Here is an 18,585-nt window from a genome sequence, read left to right on the forward strand (position 1 = left end):
ACTATGATCCTGTCTATAGAGGCATGACTAAGATTATATATGATTGATATAAAGACAAAATAATGTTACATGAAGATATATATTTTTTAAGATTTAAGAAGGTAAAGTCCAAAACTGTATGATTGATCAATTTGATACTCTCATCAAGATAAAGGAATAGAGATCTGCACTAACAATTTCAATGATGATAACAATAACAACTTGCACACTAGAGAACAAGAATTTGAGATATTATTTAATTCTTGAAACTTTTCTATAAAGCTTAACATTGTAAAAGTAGTATTCACATAACTAAATGGAGCTTTTATTCTCCCAATTCTCTATATTTCTTAGCTTTCTACTCTTTCTACTCATAGCTATTAAGCTTATGAGTGAATCCAAGAGAGGAAAAGGGTCAAATTTACCCCCCGGTCCACGAAAACTTCCTCTTATTGGGAACTTGCATCAGTTAATGGGATCACTCCCTCATCATACTTTGAGAGACATGGCTAATGAATACGGACCGATTATGCACCTAAGATTTGGTGAAGTTCCTACTGTTATTGTATCCTCAGCTGAAGCAGCGAAAGAAGTTATGAAAACACATGATCTTGTTTTTGCAGATAGGCCGAAAATACTTGTTGCAGATATAATTGGATACAATAGCACTCAGATTACATTTTCGCCTTATGGTGATCATTGGAGACAACTTAGAAAAATATGTGTTGCAGAGCTACTAAATGTCAAACGCGTACAGTCATTTGAGTCGATAAGACAAGAGGAAGTGGAGGATCTCATCAAGACGATTTCCTCGAATCCTTCTGGTACTACCATCAATCTAAGTCAAATGATATTTACTTTGACAAACAACATAATTGCCAGAGCGGCATTTGGTAGGAAACTAGAGAATCAAGATGAATTTATCGGTACCTTGAGGAAAATAGTTGATCTTGCAGGTGGATTTGACTTGCCAGACACATTCCCTTCACTCAAATTTCTCCATCCTCTAACTGGTGCAAAGGCTGCAATGGAGAAAATACATCACCAAATCGACAAGATTTTAGAAAGCGTTCTCCAAGAGCATAAAGCTGCAAGGAAAGTAACAATCAATCATAAGGACAAGATGCACAAGGAAGATCTTGTAGATGTACTATTGAGAGTTCAAGAAAGTAGTGACCTTGATGTTCCTATCACAACTGACACAATCAAAGCTGTCATTCTTGTATGTTTTAGAAAGCTTAGGACTTGAGTTTAACTTTTATATACAAAAGAACTATTTACGCGATCAACTAATCTAACTATAATTGCATTGTCAGGAAACATTTATTGCGGGGACTGACACATCATCGACAGCCTTAGAGTGGGCAATGGCAGAACTGATGAAGAATCCACATGTAATGGAGCAAGCGCAGGCCGAAGTGAGAAAAACATTCAAAGGAAAAAGTATGATGACAGAGTCTGAAGTGCAGCAACTGGACTACTTAAAATTAGTTATCAAAGAAACATTGAGATTGCACGCGCCTGTGCCTTTGTTAGTACCAAGAGTAGCTAGAGAAAGATGTGAACTTGGCGGATATGAGATACAGGCCAATACAAGGTTAATGGTTAATGCATGGGCAATATGCAGGGATCCGAAATACTGGGAAAATGCTGAATGCTTTGAACCAGAAAGACATCGGAATTCAACACTCGATTTCAAAGGGAATAACTTTGAGTTCATACCATTTGGTGCTGGAAGGAGAGCATGTCCTGGTATTTTGTTTGGAATTTCAAATCTTGAACTTCCACTTGCTCAGCTTTTGTTGCATTTTGATTGGAAACTACCAAATGGAATTGAACCAAATAACCTTGACATGACAGAGGCTTTTGGTGAAACAGTAAGGAAGAAGACCAACTTGCATGTAATTGGAATTCCTTGTGGGAATACGAGTGATTATCAGAATATAAATTGAATCGTTTTCTAGTCTAGGAAAAGAAGGAATTGCTATAATAACTTGTATGTGCGTTATATTTTCTTCAATCTTCTCTTTGATTGCTCTTTGTATCCGTCGTTGGACTTAGGGGCTTATCTCATTTGGAAAATTTTAGTAATAAAGGGGTGATCACTACCTACTGTTTCTCCCTAATGTTCTTTGCCAAATATCTCTAGTTTTTGTTTAATTGTTAGTGTATCATATATTCAAATGGTGAAAATTGATCTAATTAATATCTATGTGGAGGATATATTTCAAAATCTTGATTTATTTCATAAAAATGAGAAAATATTACCCCAAATTTTACTCATGAATGTTGCTAGGTTGGACGAGCCAGGAAGTCAAAGTAAGGTTTTATATTGATAACTTTTTAATCTTAGGTTTTGATTCTTCAGTTGTTTAATTCAGTTAAGTCAAACAGGCTCATTATTTATTAGAAAAATGACATATAGTCCTCTTTTTATTTATTCTTTTAACGAAAGGACAGAGAATTACCAAGTTTGAACTAACCTAGCTAACTACCTAAAATGGATTAAATTACAATGTTGTAACAAAGGGAAAGATTCAAAGAAAGGTCCTAATTTCACTCAAATTCAAGAGAATGAGAGGTAAATTGTATCTCCTAATATTTTGATCTCCCAATCACGTGTCCGAAAATTATCGGTTGATATAGCAAAATTCAACTAATTATTTTCCATTGGAAAAGTTAATGAATTTCTCTATTACACAAGCTTTTCTTTCTTGTTTGTTTAATCTCAATAACCAAAAAACATTGGGCAGAAGAGCATTTTTTGTGGAACTTATTTTTCCCTCTGCCATTTCTAACTCTGAAAAGAAAAAAAGTTATTGAGATTGAAACAAAAGCAAAGAAGACAATAAAAGAAAAATTTTAAAAAAATGTCATTCACAGGAACATTGGATAAATGCAAAGCTTGTGATAAGACTGTTTACTTTGTTGATTTGTTGTCTGCTGATGGAATAACTTATCATAAATCTTGCTTCAAATGTACACATTGCAAAGGAACTCTTGTGGTTGGTTCATCTTTTGTTGTCCTTTCTTTTAATATATATGTAATTGTTGCAACATGAACAGTGAGAATTCATTAAAATAAATCGTAATTTACTTGAAATTGAGGCGTGATTACTGTTGCAACATGCCACATCCACTTTTCAAGTAAAAGAAGTTTGTCCTTTTCATCTCAAGAAACCACCAAATGGTTAACCAGATATCGTTCTTCCTCATATCAAATCAACAACAACGAATTCCACGCCTCAATTTCATACAACTAAATATCAGAATTAATTATACGAATCTTTACTATCTATGTCACTCCATTTAAGCATGTCATACTTATGAGTAGTTTTATATTAGGGGTCAATCTACCTCAATCCTCCTTGTCTATTCAGACTTTCGCTAGATAATTTAAATTGTTGTTTAATAGATCGTGAGATTATCAACATTTTTTTAATTTCATATTATGATCATGGGATAATAATATGACATTTAATATAATATGATGTAGATGAGCAACTACTCCTCCATGGATGGAGTCCTCTATTGCAAGACGCATTTTGAACAACTTTTTAAGGAATGTGGAAATTTTAGCAAGAACTTTCAGACTTGTGAGACATACTTTTCATATTACAACTTATATAATACATACCAATTAATTTTTTAAATTCATTTTTACTAATTATTTTGTCCTTTTAATTAACATTTCAGCACCTAAGCCTGACAAGGAAAATGCATTGGTACGTTATGCTTGTAATTAAGTACATTTTCATCAAGTTTTATATATTCTTTAGTGAAATTTGAAAATTCAAAAAAATTATATTTTATGTTTCTTTAGTCCATCCTAATTAATCTGTAAAATTTTGTGCAGGCAAGGACTCCAAGCAAACTCTCTGCCATGTTTTCTGGAACCCAAGACAAATGTGCAGCATGCACCAAAACTGTCTATCCACTTGAAAAGGTTAGATTAATTAATTTTTTTTTAAAAAAAAATAATAAGCCCCTTCACTAGTTATTCATGTGTTTTGGTATGACGGAAATCATTTTATGTGAAGACGTTTTTTTGTAAAATATATTTTGGTGTTTTGTTGGTGAGTAAAGAATATTATCCGTCATTAAAAGTCGATGATAGTATAAATTGAAGAATGTTTTTATGAAATTTTTTAGTAACTAAGATTAATAAAAATGTCTAAGTGTTAGTTTGGATAGATAGTATAAAGTTATGTGTTAAATAATTGTAGGAAAAATAATTCTTTCTATAAATAAGGGCAAGAGATTCAGAATTTAAATTTTATAGATTGTAAATTTATAGGATAGTAACCTCATGTATTAATTTTGAATTTTATTTTTGTATATACACTTGGTTGATTTTTAAGCTACATATATAGGAATAGGGCAAAAGATATTGAGTCCTATTAAGCCCATATTATAAAGCTTGTATTTAATGTCAAAAAAGTCATTTTTCCCATTTTGATGAAAATTATTTTCCTTCAAAAATATGTTTTGGTGACTAAACACCAGAAAAATGACCTCAACATAAAAAATAGCTTTTTGACTTTCGTCGTACCAGACACCAATGGTCCAAGATTATGGGGGGGGGGGGGATGTATAGTGTGATAAGATGGATATTGAAATTTATGTTATAGGTGACAATGGAGGGAGAATCATTCCACAAATCATGTTTCAAATGTGCTCATGGAGGATGTCCACTTACACATGCAACATATGCATCACTTGATGGAATCCTCTATTGCAAACATCATTTTGCACAACTTTTCATGGAGAAAGGCACATATCAACATGTTCTTGAAGCTGCAAATAATAAGAAGAATGCTGATCAAGCAGCAGCTATTGAAGTAGTTGAAGATGAGGCTACAACAACAGATGAGCAACCAGAAAAGGAACCTCATGAGGAAGAGTCACAAGAATAGCCCTAAGATATTGGATTAATGATCAATTAATTTTTTTATTATAATTAAAAATAATCCAAATTTGTTTGTATGTTTCTGGTCAGTAAATAAAGCTTTTCCTTTTCTTTTTGTGATTAATAGATAAACCCTCTTAATTGTAATCAAATTACTTTCCTGAATCTTTTATTCTTCACTTTACCTTTCTTTTAATTTTGAGCTTGTAAACACGTTAAAGAGAAATATGCACTATAAAAATTTGATCATATTAGATAATACCAATTTCAACTTATGTGTATACATCCTTCTATCTTTGTGTTTAACTTTTATATATTGATAGTACAAAAAGTCGATTACACTGCTAAAAATGATAGATAAAGAGTGTAAAAGGATGGCTGCAATAAAAAGGCAAGTAAAAAAAACTATGTGCAAGTTGGGAGAGTTAAGTATGCATTAACTTTTGAATAAAGAGGGGGCAAAGATATTGTATAGGGATTCGAAACACTTAGAGAGGTGTCATAATGATTGTTACCATAGGCGTACAAACGTGGGGAGGTTAGATGTGCTCTTCATAGGTTGTGAAGGGGTAGAGTACATAGAGAAAAGCTTAGGTGGGGGAAAATATAGAGTGGTTGACTGAGTTGTTTAATATTGTTTTCAAGACAACAAAGTTGCTTGAAGCATAAACATGGAGTATGATGATTCCAATGTACAAGAACAAGATGACATTCAAATCTGCAATAACTATAGGGTATCAAGTTGTTAAGCCACACATGTGGTTAAGGGGTGCTGACCGACACCCCTTCGTCGAGAAATTACATTGTGTAACTGAAATAAAAATATTATATATACATATATATATATATATATATATATATATATATACCATCTTTCTTTATAATTTGAATTCTAGTACATCATTTTCATCTTATAACAAACTAATTTGATCAGCTAATTAAATTCTTGAAGAATCATTCTTCAAATCCTTTAAATAAATTTTTTTTTAGATACAAATATTATAATTTTTTCCTTAAAAATTGGGACAATAAAGAAAAAATATTAGAGAAGATTACGCAATAGACNATAAAAGATATATATATATATATATATATATATATATATATATATAGTACATATTGACACTTCTTAGCTTCTACACGATTTTACTTCTTTATATTGTGACACCCCTTAGATAAAACTCTAGCTCCGCCACTGACTATGAAGGCATGAGAGAGAGTGGTGCAAAAGATGGAGCAATTTAGATTTATGCCGGTACGCTTGACTATAAAGGTCATTCATTTTGTAAGGAGATTAACACAGCAAAATAGAGAGAGGAATAGAGACTTACATATGATATTCATTGACCTAGAAAAGGTTTATGACAAAGGAGCTAGGTTTTATGGAAGTGTTTGAAGGTTGTAGGTAAACCTGTGGCATACTTGGTCAATTAAAGACATGTACAATGAAGTCAACGCCCAATTAAAGATAGTGATAGAATACTTAGAGAACTTATCGGGTTGATAGAGTTGTCCTTTTTATTTTCTTGATGATGAATGTATTGACACGAAAAATTCAAGGTGAGATTCCATGGTGTATGTTATTTGCAGATGACATAATTTTGATAGATGAAACTCGCAACGAATAAAATGCTAAGTTTGGAGGTTTGGAGATAAACTATGGAGTCCAAAGGGTTCAGGTTGAGTATGAAAAGAGTCTTGAAGTGCAAATTCAGTGATATGATGCATGAGACTAACATGGAAGTAAGACTTAATACACATGTCATCCAAAAGATGGGTTGTTTTAAGTATTTGGGTCTTATTATATCAAGGGAAATAGGAAAATTGATGAGGATGTTACTCACCATATATAGGTGCATGATGGATGAAATGGAGGCTCGTATCCAGAATTTCGTGTGATTAAAAAGTGCCCTTAAGCTTACAGTCAAGTTCTACAAATTGATGATTAGACCAACTATGTTGTATGAAACAAAATATTGGTCAGTCAAGAATTCTCACATTCAGAAAATGAAAATGGTGGATATGAGAATATCACAATGTATATGTGGATATATTAGAAAAGATATGATTAAAATGAGCATATTTGAGATAAAGTGAGAGTGACTTCGGTGAAAGACAAAATGCGAAAAGCGCGACATGGTTCAAGCATGTGATGTGATGAATGAACTTTTGGGACCTCAGACACATTTTGAAAAGCTTAAGGGAGCATTCAGTAATATACCCAAATACTTTTTACACACTTCGAATCGCTTTCATTACTTTTTTCTTCTTGTTCTTCATTTCTACCCTCAACAGTTTCACTCAGAATCTGCGAAGAAGAATGAACCCGAGAATCGATAAACTGGTGAGAAGGACAACCATGGTGGCTACTGTTACTGCTTCTTATTTCCTTCTAACTGCAGATTATGGCACTGAACCAAGTGTTCTCGATCCGGTAAATCTCTAGTTATTCATTTTGTGTCTGAGTAGTTGATCGTGAAATGTAATATTTGGTTTTTGAATGTATAAAATTAGGTACGCTGGTGTGTAAGGTTTAGTAATCAAAAACTTTTAACAAATAATGGATTAATTTGGTTTGATACTGCAACAAAACTACATACCCAGCGTAATCTTACGAGTGGGATCTGGGGAGGTATGGTGTACACAAACCTAATCTCTACCTAGCAGAGATACAAAGGATGTTTTTCATAGGACGTCCATTTGAATAAAACATTTCAAAGTAGTTTGAAAAAGATAATACTAAAATGAAAACGGTAATAATAATGAAATAAAGCTAATTGGAGAGTGGTAGAGAATAATACTGACAACCAAATAATGTGATAACCGAAGCACAAAAAACACTAGTGATAACCAAAATTGAAGAATGAGAAACTATGAGAATAGTGTTAATGGTACTGGTAAGTAAGTAGGTACAAGTATGACCATTGAACCTATCAATTTGGCTCGATAAATAAAAAAGGCATAATACATAAATAGATACTTAAACTTGTCCTCGCAAGTTAGCACTCCAACTTTGAGTATGCATATCTAGAAACCTCACCTCGTCTACATTATGTTAGTTGAATACTCCAACTTATATAATGATCATCCAGACACCACAAAATTTATGTGTTACTTCAGCGTCGGGTTTCAACAAGACATAGTAGGGACGAGTTGGAGGGTTTAGTTGTCAGTTGAGATGACTCGATGTGTACTTCCAAAGTTGAAGTGCTTACTTGCTAGTTGAGGCTAAGTTTGAGTGTTTATTTGTGTATTATGCGGAAAAAAATTACATTTTGTGAAAATTGGAATCATCAAGTGTTAATAATCATATGTCTCCCAATAAGGTGCCTCCGCGTAGACCTACTTTCCTGCTGGTGAAGACTTTAGCCTTACAGGTTTCATTTGATCCTTGCCAATTTTGGTGTTTTAAAGAATTATTTTCCTGCTCTTGCCCTCTAAATCCTCTTTTCTTCTTTGGCTCTTAAAGCATGTTGCCAATTGTAGTGGAGTGAGCCTGCTATTGCCCTTTAAATTCCCTTTTCTTCTTTAAGCATGTTAGAACAGAAAATTGTAGTGGAGTGAGCAAATAAGTTGGTTTACTCTGGAACATACTGTAGGAAATAGATAATTAGAATATTGTAGTAGTACTACAACAACTACGTTTCAATCCTAAGCAAGTCAGGGTGGATATATGAATCCTCACTGGTCATGTCATTCCATTTAGGCTTATATCAGTCCTATAATATAGAAAATAAAAGTTACTGCAAGTAATCTATATTTTTTAGTAGCAGGTAAATTTCTAACACGGCTAAAGAACTCCTAGAAAGCATAAAGAAAACATACTAACGCGACTAAAACTTAGTTCCAACTAATTAATACTACAAGTCAGGGAAAAGAGGCTTCTTAAACAAATATGATCTTAGGATGTAAGAGGACTTGCCCACGTAACCTGGAAGGGTATTTTACCCGAGGTCACTATAAGTAGCCTGAGAAATGCATCGAAAGCTTGACAATTGCACTTGAGAAAAGACAGTACTATATGCATCTTACGACTTACTTTAACCAAACAATCATAGGTGTTTTAATGGATTTTCTAATTCAGAAAATTGAATTATTCTTTTTACGAAACTGAACCAACAATTTCTCAAAATCTTTATAGGATATGCCTTATAACTTCGTCCTCTCTCATTCGATATTATCTGAACCTTCATTTTTGTTTCGATGGAGTTGTCCCCTATCAATCTTCAACAACCATATGCACCTTTGCACTTGTATCCACTACTCGGGTTATGCGGAGATGCATGAAACCCTGTTGGGAGAAGTGGAGCTTTACAGTTGGAAGTCTATTTTGTATAAAGTGATTTTTAGTCCGTGCTAGGTAGTAGCTCTTGGTGTACTAACATGCCCTGTGGAAATTGTATGGACGAATTAGTTAATTCTTAAGGCCAACTAATTTCTTTCCTTTTGTGCCTTGTTTGTAAAAAATTAGCATAGCCTCTTCTTTTTTAATAAAGGAATGTAAAATCTTTATATAATATATATAAAAAGAGAGAGTTAAGCTTACAGTCAACTCCACCAAGACGCTCAACAGCATACACAAAGAAGGAGAATTTTCGGAGTCCATCGGAGTCTTGGCATTGTGGATTTAACATATGCTCTTATAGAAAACTCTGATGATTTATCGTTACTTCTATATCCTAGCTCCATGGATAAAGAAGGAGAATTTTCGGAGAATTCCATCCCTTTCATCATTTTGTTAAAAAGATGAGAAATTAGGAAGATAGCTAAGCTTAGATGAAGAGAGAATTGAGTTATAAGTTATGTTTTTAAGTATACAAAAAAAAACTAAAAAGGGAGTAAGTAATAAATATTCTGAATTTCTGATTACTTAAAAGGATTTTCTTTGTTTGAAGTCAATATGAAATATTCTTGTATGCCCTTACATGAGATCTCTTCTATAAGGGTCACCTCAACCTCAACAACCACCCACCACCCTCTGTAAAGTCACCTTTTAAGTTTTTTTAACCTTAAAAAATGGTTTAAAGATATCATTAATAGTGTTTGAACATAGATGTAATCGGTAATGTGAAGATTACCTAAAATACAAGCTAGTGTGTGAAAACCTCTTTTGGCATTTCTGAAGTCAGTTACAAATAATAACACAACAAGCGTGTATTGTTTGACTTATACAAGTCTTTTCACTAGTAGTTATGAACTTTATTAAATGAAGGGGTAAATATTATGAAAAATGCTCAATAATTTTTTTAAACTTTGAATTTTAATTTATTTTAAACTATGAAAAAAAATTCATATCAATTAATCTTAGTTTCAAACCTCAAAATCTTGAACCAAGGTTGAAAGATAGAGTTACAATTACTATTTACTAAAGAAATACAAGAATACAGTTATAGAAATACAAATCCTTCTACAAGCACTCAATCACATCAGGCAACAACTAAATTGATGACATTCAAATTAGATGTTAGAGTTTCTCTTTAGTTCTAACTTAATATTTTATTGTATTTGTTAGTTATCACGAAATCACAAAATTTACTAAGGGTTTTTGATAATAAAGGATTAACACGTGAAGAGAATATAGATCAAGAAAATTCAAACGCACGCACGCGTGCGCAGATATATATAATTTTTCGATGAAGAAGTTTTGAATAAATCTCTTACGATAGTCTGGCTCCGTCCATGTTCAGTTTATTGACACGATATTAATTAAGTTGTGTGATATCTAATTAAAACTTAAGTTATTGAAAAAAGTCTTTACATATTTACTTACTTGATTTATTCTTTAACAACTTTTGAGATTTAAGATGCTATTCGCAACTCTTTTTGAAATATAATTGAATGTACGTTGAAATTTTCAAATGGTTTAATTTTGGAAGATTTGATATTAGCATGACAATATATTTTAAATGTATGTGCAAAAACAAAGTTAGAAATTTTTATTAGGGCTGGGCATAAACTCCGGAAAACCGAAATACCGTACCGAACCGAATTTTTTTTGTATTTCGGTTTCGGTTTTTCGGTTTTCGATTCGGTATTCGGTATATGTTTTTGTATTTTTCGATATTTCGGTTCGGTTTTCGGTATGTGATTTTGTGTAATTCGGTATTTCGGTTTACCGAAATATATTATATTATTATATATATTTATATTATATTAATTATTAATATTAAATAATTAATATTATAATTAAAAATAAAAAATTAAAAAGTAAAAGACTTTTTGATATAACTATTTTTAGCCCATTAAGCTGAAAATCAAACAAAAAAATTTGTAAATTTTTAAAAGCCCAACTAAGCAGGCCCATTAAAAAAACCGAAATAACAAAACCGAACCGAAATAACAAAAATCGAACGAAACCGAAATATTTCGGTTCGGTATTCGGTACACAATTTACAAAAATCAAAAACCGAAAAAACCGAAAAAAAAAACCGAAACCGAACCGAAATACCGAATGCCCACCTCTAATTTTTATATTCTACAGGAAGCCAAGCTCGTGTAATAGACAATTAGCGGGAAACTTAAGTAAACGTTTGGAAATATGTCTTTTTTATGATATTATATAGTATAATACCAATAGATTTGAGATTTGAAGTTCATAGTTTTCATGACATATATATCATCAAAACGACAATAAAAATTTTAAATACCTTTTCAAATATTAGATCAATAATATATTCTATTAATGAGTTTCTAACTCTTTTTTCTTATACATTTACTGAATTTTTTAAAAATATAAATATGAGATTCGCATAAAAGTTATTGAATTATCAGAAATATATATTATACGAGATAAATTTGTTTTTATAGTAAAATAATTGAGATCTTCAATTTCAATTAAAAGTTTTCAATATAAATTTCTAAAATTTAAATTTAAATTTTGTATTGGAATCTTAAATATCAAATGACTTTAAAAAAAGAAAAAGAACACTCTTTTGAATAATTTTTTTTTTAAAAAAAAAAAGCAAACTAATTGTAGGGCTTGGATTAGAAAGCAATTTGGATAAATATTTATTATTTAACTATTAATTATATGCATTAATAAGATCAAGATTTCTACCTGGGGATTGATGGCTTGGACAGAAAAAGATGTTATATGTTGAAGCATTGGGAGAAAGTTATGAAAGATTAGAAGATGTTCACATAGATATTTCAATGCTAGAGTATGATGACGATGATGATGATAATCAATGTGACAATAGAAGCAATGAAGTAAATCATGGCAATGTTGTTGCTGCTACTACTCCTACTACTCTTAGAGAGTTGTTCTCGTCTTCATCGAATCGTCGCAATTTTCAAAGAAGAGCATCTCCCCTCTCTTAACATGCGCAGAAGTAATGTTTGTGGCAGACTTGCTACCAAACTTTGTGTTTGGCCATTGGAGCTATAAAACTTCTGGGTGATTATAGTTGACTAAACATGATGTAGTCTGCATAATATCTCAACTTTATGTTGTTCTCGACACTCATTTCCAAGGTTTGAGATTTTTTTTTGTTGTTTCTTATAGAACCCACAAAAAGTTTCATATTTCTTTTTTGCTTGAACTACTTGGCTGTTTAATTTGTAGAAATGAAGAGCCTTTGAGTCTTTTAACAGACTTCTCAATTATATAGCTCATTTCATACGAAATTGATGGTTATGTTTAACATGCCTTGTTGGACTATCTGTATCCTTTCCAATAGTCTCATCCCATGCTTTACAGTTTTGGGTAATTAATTTAGTAGTGTGGAGTCTTGTTCCCTACCCTAGTGAAGTCATTGTTAGACATCAGGGAGATCCCTTTAGTTGTAATGTGGTTGATTGGTTTGTTAGGTTTCGAGGAAGCCTTTTATGCATCTTTATAAGAAATTGAAAAAGACCATTTGAACCACACTGAAAAGCAAAAAAATAAGCAATGAATGTTGTGCAACACTCTGAGTTGCTGCTACTTTCGGAAATTTCTAGTACTTTTTTAGAAAAATAGAGAAGGGCCAAGATTACCCCTGAACTATCTGAAATGGAGCAAAAATGCCCTCTGTTTAAAAGTACCCTCCATTTGTTTTTGTTTTGGCTCACAAATACCCTCAGTTTAACGGAGTCCCACTAAGCACGCCGCGTGGAAAAATGCCACGTGGCCAGTCCACATCAGCATCCACCATGGAAAATCACCCAATTTAATACCCATCAGTCTGCCCAGTTTAACACCCGCACCAACCTTTTATCAAATGTTAAACTAAGACCAGACCCCCTGTTCTACCAGTCCTAACAGAGGGAATACACAACACCGAAGGCACACAATACAACAAATGCTGGAGGCACTCTTGATTTTTGGGGAGAGAATTTCACTGGTAAACCACCAACAAGAACCAGTCCATTTTATAATTCCACAAGAACATAACAAGAATAACCTAGCAACAACAACAAACTCAGACCTTCACCCATTTTCCTTTTCCAGTGATCAACAACAAGATCATCCTCTCCATTTTTTTCCAACACCAACAACAACACTCTCACCCTTCGTTCTAATTTTCTCCATACACTTAAAAATACAAAGTTCCACCAAATTTACATATCCCAGCAACTTCCATGAACATTCCTCACATACACAATTTTCTCACCTAAAACCACACACGACCTCAATACACTCAACGCACATAGTGAAATCCAAGGGAATAGGGGATTTGCGGGGTATGTTTTAAACGGGGCGGGCTGATGGGTATTGAATTGGATGATTTTCGATGGTGGGTGCTGATATGGACTGGCCATGTGGCAATTTCATTTCCACATGGCATGCTTGGTGGCACTCTATTAAAGTGAGGGACCTGGGACATTGGTAAGCATAGGACCAAGAATGGCCAGCATTGTTAAATTGATGTTCAAGTATTTGGTGCAGAAACACTATAAAACAGCTCTTTTTCATGGTAATGGCGTCAATGAGCTCTCAGTTTGATCGATCTTCATCAGCTCCTATCGCTCATTCCTTGGGACACATGAATCTGGAAATTTATAATAGTAGTCTCATGTATTAGAAATTGTCATTTTTTATAGTAAGAGTGAAGTGCTATCTTTTTTCTGTCTTAGTGTTGGTATCAAGTAACCTTTCAAGAATTTTCTTCATTAAATGCATATTTGTTAGCTTTACAATAAGCACCACTGATGGCGTCATTTCTTTTTTTAAAATGTCAGATTAAAAATGCAATACTTGTCAGCAGAGCATTCTCTCAAAGAGTCAATCTTTGGACCAAAGAAGGGTGTTCAAGAACACGAGGCTGAGAAACCGCCCCTAGCTCTTTGGAGAAACATCAAAAGTCTGGTGGCTAACTGGTTTTCTTCGTCCAATTATGCAGTTTGTAGGACTACAACTTAATCCAACATATGGAACTTTGATTTACTTCATTTTCTGAATGCTTTTTCTTCTAAAGGTGAATGTGAATATTTAGAACAACTCTCCTTTAAGCTTGTTATTAATGTTCTAAATGTTATCTGGTACCAGAGCTTGTTTAAACTGAAAGTTTTGAAAACCACATAGCAAGATTGGAAATATTAGTTGAACTATGCCTTTCATGAAGTTTCTGTACAAAAACAAGAGGCATTTGGCAAAGAACATTAGGGAGAAACAGTAGGTAGTGATCAACCATTTATTAGTAAAATTTCCCAAATGAGATAAGCCCCTAAGTCCAACAACGGATACAAAGAGCAATCAAAGAGAAGATCGAAGAAAATATAACACACGTACAAGTTATTATAGCAGTTCCTTCTTTTTCTAGACTAGAAAACGACTCAAATTCATGTTCTAATAATCTCTCGTATTCCTACAAGGAATTCCAATTACATGCAAGTTGGTCTTCTTCCTTACTGTTTCACCAAAAGCCTCTGTCATGTCAAGGTTATTTGGTTCAATTCCATTTGGTAGTTTCCAATCAAAATGCAACAAAAGTTGAGCAAGTGGAAGTTCAAGATTTGCAATTCCAAACAAAATACCAGGACATGCTCTCTTTCCAGCTCCAAATGGTATGAACTCAAAGTTATTCCCTTTGAAATCGAGTGTTGAATTCTGATGTCCCTGTATTTCGGATCCCTGCATATTGCCCATGCATCAACCATTAACCTTGTATTGGCATGTATCTCATATCCGCCAAGTTCATATCTTTCTCTAGCTACTCTTGGTACTAACAAAGGCACAGGCGCGTGCAATCTCAATGTTTCTTTGATAACTAATTTCAAGTAGTCCAGTTGCTGCACTTGTCATGAAAGATAAGTGTTGGAATGTAAAGTCATTAATGGAAGGAGTTGTGTTGTAAAAAGGGTCTTTTGGGATGTTGAGTTGGAGATACCTTGTCAAGCCTGTTATGTCAGAATATGTTTTGTCATATGTTGCTCAAATCTCTACAGAGGGGTAAGTCTCAATAGCGACAAAACCGAAGTTTTATGCAAAAACAACCCTAAAACTCCTATTTTTGGTTCTTTGAGTTCTTAAATGCACTTGTTTTTCCACAAACTTCGCCGATAAGGGTAAGAATTGGACTCCCCACCATTGTAAATGAATTTTTAAGCCTTAGAATCTTGGTTCTTCCTATTGGGGGAGGATTTTGATAATGACTCCACGAGGGAAAATCATTAAGTTGGAGAAGTTGATCATATATTATCTGGGGGTTAAGATTGATTTGTAATACGATGGTTATAAGCCCATTATTTGTTTGAATGTTGTGTTATATTTGTTATTTTATACCAATAACAAGCTAAAGCTTCAAAAAAAAAATTCAAGGTTCACGATTAGACTTCTGCAGTAGTTGCTTGACGCTTAGGTATACTAAATTTTCGTAATTGAGTAGTTAAATTTATTTTTTAGTACATGATATATTGTAAATTAATGGAAAATTTTCTTGCATATGCCTTCATTTACAAAGACTGGATGGTTAAAGGTTGTTGTTTATGGTTGTTATGATGTGAAAAGATAAGGACTATTGACAGTTTTCTAATTTTAGATTGTTAATCACGAGTTTCCTTATCAGAGTGATTTGGTATTAATTGCAAAGTTATGTATTTATGAAATTGTTAGGTTATAGTCATATATGAAATTTGTGGTAATTAAGGGAACTAAATAAATATGAAGAGTATCAATTCATGTGATTAGGGAGATATCTCCTGGGAATAATGTGTGCACATAATAAAGTCCAATATTTTTGGCTATTAATATATGAGTGTATATATGTAAGTCATAGTTGTATGTTTCTAATTTGTATATATATGCATATCTATTGCTTTATAGTATCATTTTTGCAATGTATAATAGTGAGACATGAAATGACATCATGTAGATAATGTCATGCAATGAACTTGTGATACTGACTTGTGGCGTTCAAATGGTCTTGCTCATTTTGATATGTGGTTGTGCATGATTGTTTGTGATTGGTATATGATATATGGTTGGCTCGGATATTACGTCTAATAGAGTTATATATGGTTAACTCTGATACCACCACTGATATGATTATATACGATTGGATCAGATATCACACCTGGTATGACACTAATATCTTGGGTTTGAATTTCATGAGAGGACTAAGTATGCGATTATGATTTCGTGAGAGGATCCATATTTGCATTGTGATCATGTGGGACATGTAGTTATGCATCTTTTGACCCTAGTGTCGTTGTTACATGATAGTGTGACTTATATGTGGTTGGCATGTGGTTATGGTGTTATAAGTTGTGCAATAAATCCAAGGTGAGGACTGAAGTTCGGGATATGTGTTACTTGTGATGGTTGAGGTATATTAAGTGTTTATTGACAACTAAACTCTTAAGGGCTATTCTGCATAATTGTTTTGATTATTAAGTTGAATTTATGGGGACTCGGTGCTTTAGTTGTTTGTGTTTATATTTATCATGTTGTGATTGATTTATTGGATAAGTGATAGTTAAGTAGACAAATGATCAGGGGTATGGTGCATAGTTTAAGTGTTGAGGCTGGTTATAGTTGTTTAGTGTGTAAAACATGTTTATTAAGAAAAATTGAGTTAAGATAACCTAGTTGACCGAAAACACCATTTTACGTACTAATAATGAAGAGCATGGGCAGTAGATTTGTTAATTGAATTAAGAATGGTTTTGTATTCATGAATTTTAACGTGATAGAAAGGTTATGCTATGATTTGATATTACAGTGGTTTTATATTCATGAATATTAATATGATAATAAGGTTAAGTTGATATAGTATTTAGGTGATATCACAAGTAGGCTTGGGAAGTCGTAAGGTGATATCACGGGTAGGCTTAGGAAACCTTAGGGTGATAATAAAATATAAGCTACAAAAGCATCAAAATTAACAACAAAATGAGGTGGAAAGTTATACTATCTTGTTGATGAGATTTGAGGTGGTGTAACTTTCATATTACATATTTTATTCTGAATGTCTACTTTATATTATGTGGTAGGTATGAGTCAATCAATGATGTCTAACAATACATGTTGTTTGTATTGATACTATTCTTGTTATGCCACTTGATATAGTCTGGTTGCAGGGATTCAATTAAATGTCAAGACCATAATGATCTCCAACAACTTCTATTACTCTTTTCTTAAGGTGGAAGTTGTACCTTAGTCTTTTATAAATTATACTCTTAGAAGTCCTTGTACCTGTTTAGACTAGTTCCTTGAGGGTAATGCTAATAGTCTTTTGTAAGTAGTTTGGAGGTTTTAAAACAATTAAATATGTTTTCCTATTTATATAGGATATTAGGTTATGTTGTATTTATTTTCTCCATGACCCAAATTAAGTTTGGGTTGAGGATTCTGCTATCTAGGTGTTAGAGTAAGTGTAGGCACGGTCTTATGAATTAGATCGTGATACAATTCAAGTGATTAACAACATGATTGCTAATAAATTTATAATCCCGATATGTCATATCCTGTTGATTTATATACTCGTATCTCAGTAGTAGTTTAAATAATCTAGAGGTAGTAATTAATTTATTTTTCTTTAGTAGTTTATAAGCAGAAATTTAAAACTTGGGGGGGGGGGGGGGGTGCATTTGTGTTATTAATTGATAATAGTTGAATTAGATACACTATAACTCCAAGTCCATGTGAGATTGATATCTGCTTAGTCAGTCTATTATGTGTGACCACGTGCACTTGTTTGTACATTTGGAATAAATAGGTTTTTAGTGTTATTGCACACGACTTGAAATTAGCGGTATATATTATTTTTGAATATTTTTTGTTCAAGTGTTGATAATTTAATCTTAGCTATTTTTTTAGCAAGTACCAACTTATCAAGTGTTAACTTAAAAGTAATCACATATCTATCTCAGTATCTAAGACAACTCCCAAAACTATGTTTTATTATAAAAGAGAAAAGTGATTAAAACATCCTTAAACTTGCTGCAAATTACTAGTTTCGTCTCCAAACTATTGACACCTTAAAAACTGTTGTGCGGAATTCGATATAATACGAGAAAATATAAACGCGAAAAATAAGACAACAGATTTACGTGGTTCACCAATAAATTGGCTACGTCTACGGGAAGAGGGGGAGCAGTTTTATTATGGAGAGGCAAGAACAGAATTACAGAATAGGGTTTGCCATAGCGTCTATATATAGTGCTAAGCTACGCCCTAACAGCGAGACCCCCGTCCTTTCTGTTGTAATGGGTCCAATTCAAGGTATTCAACAAATCTCCACCTTGACTTGAATTCTCCGAACAGATTCTTCAGA

General features: G+C 32.9%; 2 protein-coding genes and 1 pseudogene across 3 annotated transcripts; all 3 read left to right on the forward strand.

Annotated features, from left to right (window-relative positions):
• The first annotated feature begins 295 nt into the window (after window positions 1-295).
• LOC107032590 (premnaspirodiene oxygenase-like) lies at window positions 296-2,105 on the forward strand. Of its 2 annotated transcripts, XM_015234189.2 has the most exons (3): window positions 298-803; window positions 936-1,201; window positions 1,296-2,105. In XM_015234189.2, the coding sequence occupies exons 1-3, from the start codon at window positions 368-370 to the stop codon at window positions 1,929-1,931; spliced, it is 1,338 nt and encodes a 445-aa protein (XP_015089675.1). In that variant the 5' UTR covers window positions 298-367; the 3' UTR covers window positions 1,932-2,105. The 2 variants fall into 2 exon arrangements, with proteins under 2 accessions (XP_015089674.1, XP_015089675.1); XM_015234188.1 differs by having other exon boundaries at window positions 296-1,201.
• Window positions 2,106-2,678: 573 nt separating this feature from the next.
• LOC107001808 (LIM domain-containing protein PLIM2b-like) lies at window positions 2,679-5,053 on the forward strand. Its single transcript, XM_015199770.2, has 5 exons — window positions 2,679-2,984; window positions 3,476-3,575; window positions 3,676-3,704; window positions 3,836-3,925; window positions 4,611-5,053. The coding sequence occupies exons 1-5, from the start codon at window positions 2,850-2,852 to the stop codon at window positions 4,893-4,895; spliced, it is 639 nt and encodes a 212-aa protein (XP_015055256.1). The 5' UTR covers window positions 2,679-2,849; the 3' UTR covers window positions 4,896-5,053.
• Window positions 5,054-7,208: 2,155 nt separating this feature from the next.
• LOC107002075 lies at window positions 7,209-14,231 on the forward strand (annotated as a pseudogene).
• The last annotated feature ends 4,354 nt before the right edge of the window (window positions 14,232-18,585 follow it).

The sequence above is a fragment of the Solanum pennellii genome, chromosome 10 (genome assembly GCF_001406875.1).
Source record: "Solanum pennellii chromosome 10, SPENNV200".
NCBI lineage: Eukaryota > Viridiplantae > Streptophyta > Magnoliopsida > Solanales > Solanaceae > Solanum > Solanum pennellii.

Excerpts from the sequence above, each read along its gene's own strand:
- LOC107001808 (XM_015199770.2), top strand. The coding sequence starts at position 2,850 with ATGTCATTCACAGGAACATTGGATAAATGCAAAGCTTGTGATAAGACT. Across the intron at positions 3,576-3,675 it reads TAGCAAGAACTTTCAGACTT|CACCTAAGCCTGACAAGGAA; the intron begins GTGAGACATACT and ends TTAACATTTCAG. Across the intron at positions 3,705-3,835 it reads CTGACAAGGAAAATGCATTG|GCAAGGACTCCAAGCAAACT; the intron begins GTACGTTATGCT and ends AATTTTGTGCAG.
- LOC107032590 (XM_015234188.1), top strand. The coding sequence starts at position 296 with ATGGAGCTTTTATTCTCCCAATTCTCTATATTTCTTAGCTTTCTACTC. Across the intron at positions 1,202-1,295 it reads CAATCAAAGCTGTCATTCTT|GAAACATTTATTGCGGGGAC; the intron begins GTATGTTTTAGA and ends TTGCATTGTCAG.